Genomic DNA, 7,699 nt, shown 5'->3' on the forward strand with positions numbered 1-7,699 from the left:
GCAATAATTGTAACTAGACATTTAGCAATTTCAAGGACATGCATCGTACAGAAGCCGTCAGCTCAGTCTGTCACGTAGCGTGTACCCACGGTGTGCAAATGCAGAAGAAACAATATTGCGGTTCATTTGTAGGTGAGGCTGTCACATTTACAGGTGCAGACGGCGTCCATTAATCAATTACAATTAGTTAATTAATGACACGTGCAAAGGATACGGCTAGTAACTTTGGGTTCTTCTTGTCTGCGTTCTTGTTGGTTGTTGATGCCGCTGGTGTCCAGTAATCTGTGGTGGGCCTTAGGACGGTTAGTGTCCGCTTACTACGTACTTAGGTTTGTATCTAGCGATATCAACTTCATTCCATTCAGTTGATTCGACGAAACTGGCGAGAGTGATACGCTTTTGGGTGGGAAGATGACAAGAAGACTGACAATTTCATGGCTAAGCACATTGATGTGCTTCTTTTCAAGTCACGGTGCAGGTTAGCCTTATCAATGCTGTCCTCGTCAAGATAAAAGCTTCTATGCACACAATGTATACACAATAGTCTAGTAGGCTAACACATAGAGACATAGTCACTTTCTCTATACATACTATACATGGTACGCACGTCAGTCTTGATCAATTTCATGGCGTGGAGATCCGGCGGAGTTTAGTTTACCTTTAATAAATAAGGTGTTTGGGATCTCATCCTAGAATGCCACCTCATGTACAGTATATGTCGTGTGTGCATGACTCAACAACAGGAATACAAACAATTAGTCACATTAATTTTAGGTTTTTGTACCAATAATAATGAATTAAGCCGGTTATAATTAGTTGAAGATGAAGATATTTGTGTAATAATCACGTTTGACTTATTAAATATTGCTGGCTTTATGTCTGGATACTACAGAAGATCCTTGTGTGGCAATGTTAACATGTGACACATGCATCAGTGCATCCCCACTTTGCAGCTGGTGCCAGGCAGAGGCAAGTGTAGCATTAATTTATTGTAGTTTGGCTTGTTAATTAGATGACCTATTATAGGACTTTAGTGGGAAAGCAAGATGTCGTTTGACTTCTTCATTGTCGCAAATATCCTCATCATGTTTAGACGTTACTGTGGCAGCTAGCTCAGTGATCATAACAAAGGTTGATCTTGTTGTTATTGAAGATGTTGCACAAGATCAGTGCAGGAATGTTGTGCTGTCTGGCTATAGAACCAACCATTGTCAGATGAGTTTCAGGTGTCACCACAGGAAGTAACAGTTCAACTACGACCAGGTTAATTAAAATACTCTTCTTACTTGTGTGACTGCTTGAGTTATGATTATATGCATGCAGGTTTTCCTGTGGAAATAGAAGTGTCTGTAATGTCGCCTCAGAACTATCCTGTTGACTTATACTTGTTGGTGGACATTTCGTTTACAATGCTCGATGACTTGAGAAACATTGAAACACTTGCAACTTCGATAAGTTAGTTTTAATTGTATATGTGTTAATGATTTTAATACAATTTAAAAGTTAGCATATATAGGCAGGCATGCAGCTAGAGAGAGGAGTTTTGTGTAGAATTAATTATTAACAGATGCACAAGCAGACATATGAATGGACACACACACACACACACACACACACACACACACACACACACACACACACACACACACACACGTATTTATATATCTAACGTCTTTTGTACATTTTAAAGTTGATGGTTTGAAAAGTCGATCAGAAAATCTTCGTTTTGGCTTTGGCAGCTTCATTGACAAGCCTATTCTTCCTTACACTAAAGGAAAAAAGTGAGACTTCTGTATTGCTGTATTGATGTACAATTTTTGTACTCACTGTGTTTATCAGTTTGGAGGTAGGTCATATAAAGTGCAAAGATAAGGTGAATTGTCCAGCACCTCTTCCATACTCTTTTGTCAACAACTTGCCTTTAACTGATGATCCAACAGAACTTGTGGTTGGTTTAATTATCTTTGAGGGGTGTGGATATACATACCACAAATTTTTTGTAATACAGGAAACGTTAAAGTACATCAACATTTCAGGCAATTTTGATGATTTAGAGGGTGGTTTTGATGCACTGCTGCAAGCTATTGTTTGCAAAAACGTATAGACACAATTTCAGTTTATGTATGGAAAATAAAAAGTGAGTTCCAGATGCATTTAGGAGATTGGCTGGAGAGATAAAGCTCATCACTTACTTGTGTTAGTGACTGACAGCATTTCTCAACATACTGCTGGAGATGGAAAGGTAGTATATGGATTATTTTTCTGCAAACATAGTATGGTCTAAGCACTTATTCAATTGTTACGTTACAGTTAGCTGGAATAGTAAAACCACATGATGGAAATTGTCATCTTAGTGGATCAGGACATGGTGGCATATACACAGAATCATTAAATTTGGTACTTTACAGTATGTGCACAATTTCGAACTTTTTGTCTAACTTAATTGTTTTTTGCAGGACTATCCATCTGTAGGATTGTTACGTGAAAAGATACAAGAAAATGATATACTGGTTATTTACACCACATTAAAAGAATACATTAAAAATCATGAGGTATGTTGTTAATTAATTACCGTCAATTATGAATCTAACACCCTTGACACACTTAATTTACATGCTACTATAAATCCAAAAATTTTGTACTCATGAAATTTTAGTTATTTTCATACAGATACCTGGTTCACTAAAATAGCATGAATACTAAAATAATACCAGTAGGTAGATGCACTTGAATTCGGCTACAGTACAGTACTAATGTCCCATACTAAACTAACATGTGTATGAACTACATTTTATAGGCAGAAGTACTAAAATTCATGAGTCTGAAAATTTCTGGATTTACAGTATGTATGTAGTTCGATCTGTTGTTGTTTAGATGATGTCGAATGCAATGCCTGGAGTAGTCATTGAGACGTTAGAGAAAAATTCATCTAATATAGTACAACTCATTCACCAAACTTACGATGTGTGTATGGTTTATTGATGAGACAAAAACCTGTCATAAGATATGTGCTAATTAACTGTGATGAAATCTTTCATTCAGCAAATTGTTTCTACTATTGTGCCTACATTGCCTCATGTGGAAGGATTGACTGTGCAAGTTGCATCTCATTGCAATGGGTTAGTGGAGTAGTTATCAGCATTTATTTCTTGTGGTTGTCTCACCATTTAGTCATTTCCAGAAATGGAGTGGAGAAGAATGGCATGGAGTGTCACAACGTCCCATTAGGAAGAGAGGTAGGGGCTTTATACTCTTAATTAATGTGGCAATCAACAGTTGTGTGAATTTTCTTCATGTACCAATTAGGTCAAATTCTCCATTCGTCTTACAGCCACAGACTGCAGTCTAATTGATAAACTGCCAAGGTCAATGGGTCAATGATGATTTGTGTGTCATTGATTAATGACTAATATATTTAATGTACAGTTCATTTGTGAAACTTCAATTTGTTGGATTCGGAACTGTGTACATCAACGTGACTTCTGCATGTCGTTGTGCATGTTCTGACTATCCAGTACAACTTGTTGACAGTGTCATAATAGAGTGAGTATAAATCAATGTATTGCATTTTAGTCTCCAAATGCAAGTGACTGCCATTCTGGAATGTTGGTTTGTGGTCAGTGTCAGTGTCCACCCGGAAGGTCAGTTGTATAACAGCCTCTGACCTCCTTACTAAAGGCAAGTCATCAGATGTTTGCTGTTTGGTCAGATTTGGTGAATACTGCAACTGCACAGAGTTTGACAGGATAGATGTCTCCGACTGCAGGTGAGGTTGACTATAAGCATAGGAACCATGCCACATACCTACATATTGATTTTGTTCTGCTTTAGGTAGGTTTCACTAGATTTAGTGGCCAATAACCTTAGGTATGTTATTGGGTCACTGGTTTTAATGAAACCCTACCTGAGCTAAGCCATGTAAAAACCAGTGTTGCTTTGCAATATGGTTAATTTCATAAGTCAACATGTAGCATTAAAATAGATTGAGAAAGTTTGCCTTTAGGTTGATAGATGGTGACACTCTCTGCTCCGGGCATGGCACTTGTGTTTGTCAAACATGCTTGTGTGACGAGGCAAGTGTTACTGCTAATTGAGCTATCCAACAGCTTGGTTTTATGAATTACTAGATACATCTATTGCAACGTTTCGTTCTTATTTTTTGTAGGGTTATGAAGGCAAATTTTGTCAGTGCAACAAAGCTGCGTGTCAACAAGATGAGTTTGGCAAAATATGTGGTGGTAAGATACTGTGCATCTGTTGTGTTGCACATGAGATGATTAATTGATGTACATGTTGTGCGCAAAGCACAGATTTGGACAATCCATGGATTACCTGTACAAACCATGCATACCTAACCCTAATACCCTTAACCATAACCCCTAACCTTAACTCTAACCCTAACCGTAACCGTAACCCTGACTCTAACTCTATCTCTAACCCTAAAATTACCCGGAAAACTAGAAATCCACGGTTTGTCCATATCCACGGTTTGCATGTGGCATATACATTATGACATTGTGACTTGTTTGCTTAGGATTTAGTCAAGGAGAATGTATATGCAGCGACGTATCAAAGTGCAACTGTAAAGAAGGTTTTACTGGCGAAAGCTGCAGTTGCATTATTTCAGAAAAAGAATGCAAGAATAACCAACATGTAATATATATTATTATATATAATATTATTGGAGAATGAATTCAACTAATTTGTGTGTGTGTGTGTGTGTGTGTGTGTGTGTGTGTGTGTGTGTGTGTGTGTGTGTCTGTGTTTGTGTGCATGCGCACATGCATGTCACAGTGATAGACCTTTTAAAACCATTAGTTTGAACAAAAGAGTGCTGCTGGAATATTGCTGAATTCTCTGTAAAGCCATGTTATTTCTGTTTATCAAAAGATTTTGCTTCCGCCACAATAGATGTAGACATACAGACAAGATTGTATACAAACATTTGACTTTGTAGAGCTTGTTGTAATATCAGCTCCTAACAGTAATTTCCTTGTAATATAGATTTGCTGTTATTGATTTGTTGTGTTAAAGGATTCTAGAGTTTGCAGTGGTCGTGGAGAATGCAAGTGTGGAATCTGCACGTGTAATGAGGGTTACCGTGGTGAATTCTGTGGGCTATGTGAAAGTAAAGTATGTGAAAATGCTTGATATTCAAGAAATGTGTAACTATACTCTGCTCTATTTTGCAGGCTTGTGTTAGAGATGAGTGTAAGCAAGCAGAGCAGTGTGCTTTGTGTTTGGCATTTGGTACAGATGACATTGAGGACGGCACTAACTGCAGTTTCCACTGTCCTCAAAGTGACACTCTTAGAATTATTTCTTCATCTCTCGAACTTCATAAAAGTAACTGTTTTTGCATACACTGAATTTATCAGATTTACTATATTTCTGTAAGCTACAGTAAAATGTTTAGTTTCAATATTTGTTTTCAGTTCAACTTTTTTGTCTTGGATGCTTGTCCAAGTTGATGTGGGTTGTTGTGCTTCTGCGCTATACCTATCTATATCTATTGCCTGTTTGTGCCTTAACTTAATTAAGCCGCTTTTATTGCGCAATTAATTTCTGTGTTGTCTTTAGATGACACTCCACTGACTTACTGCTCAAGTAGTCTCGATGATTGTGAATACCACTATTCAGTATGGGTTGTCGGCAGTGGTGTTCAAGTAGCTATTGAGTCAGGTAGGTTGCTTTTGTGTAAGTTTGTACATATCAGCTATGTGCTCATTAAGAAATATCACTACAGTTTGTCCCCGACCAAAAAAGTCAACGAGTGGCTTGGACTCAACTTTTTGGGTTCTAATTGGTATTGCTGGTGGTGTTGTTGCTGCGGCTGTTTTGATTATCATTTTGTGGAAAATAGTTACAACATGCAAGGTAAAAGCGCTTGTGATCAACTTATCAGAAGCAGCTAGACCAAACACTGAATTATTGGCAGGATGCAGCTGAATACCGGGAGTTCAAAAGAGAAAATGAAACTGCAAAGTTCACTCAGGTCAGCTCTGGTTGTGAGGGCATGCAGCGATGTGCATGCTAGGCCTACTAATTTCACTGCAATATAACTTTTTTGTGTGATTAGACTGATAATCCATTGTACAAGGGGCCGACAACCCAAGTACAGAACCCAACCTATGAACGTGGTTCTGCTGCTTACTAGAACTATCAGTATTATATTTGTACGGCTACGATTACGGTAGAGTAGTCATGTAGTTACATCTTACTGACCTGACATTTTGCGATCGAGACGTGAGACTAAAGGCCCGTCCACACTGGCAACTGGATCGCGATCCGATCGCGATCCAACCGCAACGCTGTCCACACTTGCAACTCGATCGCGATCGGTTGATCCAATTAGAAATAGTGGGCGTTACCTTCACGTACGCTACGCGTGTAGTCGGAACATCTAGCACTCCTCACTCGTCTTTGTTCTCGCTCACCTTACGTCGCTGTATCAACGCTTTCTACAAGCAAAGAAACCACACATACACACATCGGTCATCAGTCACGTGATAGCGAAATGAGGCGGAGGTATCGTTTTCAAAGTGCAGTGTGGATGCTCGCTATCCCGATCGGATCGCGATCCATTCTGGTCTAGTGTGGACAGGCCTTTAACTAAGAAGACAAGGGTGGCCAACACACACACACGTGTACAGGACCAGGAGACACCTTTCAGACAAACACACGTAACTTAGTGTTACATTAAAATATTTACCTTAGATCTCGGTATTTGTGCACCTGTGTTTAGAAATCAGTTCAGCGAAAGTAGACTAGGACATTGATTTTTACAAGTTTACTTTGATATCAATTAACTAATTTAGCGAATGCTTTTTATAATTAGTAGTTATCTAGTGAATGTTGACACCCAGCTCGCCGTCGACATGTCCGTCTTACCGTTTTGTAGTAGTTTAATTCTAACAGTTTTCCATTCGAAATCTACGGGACTTTGTCAGCAAAGTCACGTGATAACTCCAGTCCTGCTGGTTGCCTAGCGACTGTGACAGCTAACTGATCTTTGCGATGACAAAAAAGGACTCTCGAACTCAGAAGGCAGTTGATAAAGGTGAAAGAACGTCATCTGATTCAGAAACTAATGACGGTAAATGTTAACCAACAAAAGACAGATTTTGCATATGTTGGTGTGCTATAAACAAGTTAAAGTCAGGTTCCGTAGGTTTAACGGGATATTTCGTTACGGACTTTCCTGTTTTATGCGAAAGAGAAGGAATATACCCGATTTCCGTGGTTCCACGGTCTCTAGCACCGCCACCAGACGAGGAACAAGAACAAAGCGTGGGCGTGGTTTATCAACCCAACAGACAATTTTTCCTCGCAAAAATACTCGCAGATATCGAAGAAGACTGCGGGAAAGACGTCGTAAAAGCTATACATTTACGTGGATGGTTGTTAGAAGAACGTATTCTGAACGCTTTGAGTTTGGCACTTCCGTCTTGTTCACAACTCACAACAATCAAGTAAATTGTAATTTTCATATTCGCTGTAGTAACTCTATAAGCACATTGTTGATTAGGCTGTGGAACGTGGGCTTAACAGAACAGACTTTTTCAACGTTTACCTCTTTAGTCATACAGTTTCATATTAAGTGTGTTAATTGCTAGAGTTGCTGCTGATGTTGATATTGTGAGTGAAGTGTCAGCTTTGTAGGCATGTGGCTCTTAGTGGAAATCCGATTGACGGAGAG

The 7,699-nt window shown here is 38.9% G+C and overlaps 2 protein-coding genes across 4 annotated transcripts in view; both read left to right on the forward strand.

Moving 5' to 3' along the window:
• Window positions 1-210: 210 nt before the first annotated feature.
• LOC134179723 (integrin beta-1-like) lies at window positions 211-6,714 on the forward strand. Its single transcript, XM_062646662.1, has 28 exons — window positions 211-302; window positions 366-478; window positions 893-969; window positions 1,027-1,131; window positions 1,200-1,263; window positions 1,324-1,455; window positions 1,691-1,781; window positions 1,840-1,948; window positions 2,009-2,098; window positions 2,159-2,242; window positions 2,311-2,397; window positions 2,457-2,552; window positions 2,875-2,964; window positions 3,043-3,119; window positions 3,182-3,236; window positions 3,307-3,365; window positions 3,427-3,514; window positions 3,574-3,641; window positions 3,710-3,766; window positions 4,004-4,073; window positions 4,166-4,238; window positions 4,535-4,653; window positions 5,035-5,133; window positions 5,193-5,346; window positions 5,581-5,682; window positions 5,747-5,877; window positions 5,939-5,995; window positions 6,080-6,714. Exons 2-28 carry the CDS (start codon window positions 412-414, stop codon window positions 6,155-6,157), a joined length of 2,379 nt encoding a protein of 792 aa, XP_062502646.1. The 5' UTR covers window positions 211-302; window positions 366-411; the 3' UTR covers window positions 6,158-6,714.
• A 236-nt stretch (window positions 6,715-6,950) lies between these two features.
• The window catches only part of LOC134179724 (leucine-rich repeat-containing protein 71-like), a 6,059-nt gene continuing 5,310 nt past the window's right edge, over window positions 6,951-7,699 (forward strand). For 2 of the 3 annotated variants that reach the window (XM_062646663.1, XM_062646664.1), the window contains exons 1-4: window positions 6,952-7,096; window positions 7,172-7,472; window positions 7,529-7,600; window positions 7,663-7,699. The exon at window positions 7,663-7,699 is cut by the window's right edge and continues 32 nt beyond it. In XM_062646663.1, the coding sequence (XP_062502647.1) occupies window positions 7,018-7,096; window positions 7,172-7,472; window positions 7,529-7,600; window positions 7,663-7,699 (489 nt within the window). In that variant the 5' untranslated portion in view covers window positions 6,952-7,017. Of the gene's footprint in view, window positions 7,097-7,171; window positions 7,473-7,528; window positions 7,601-7,662 lie in introns of all 3 variants that reach the window. The other variant, XM_062646665.1, reaches the window with a different exon arrangement.

Source organism: Corticium candelabrum, chromosome 5 (assembly GCF_963422355.1).
Source record: "Corticium candelabrum chromosome 5, ooCorCand1.1, whole genome shotgun sequence".
Classification (NCBI taxonomy): Eukaryota; Metazoa; Porifera; class Homoscleromorpha; order Homosclerophorida; family Plakinidae; genus Corticium; species Corticium candelabrum.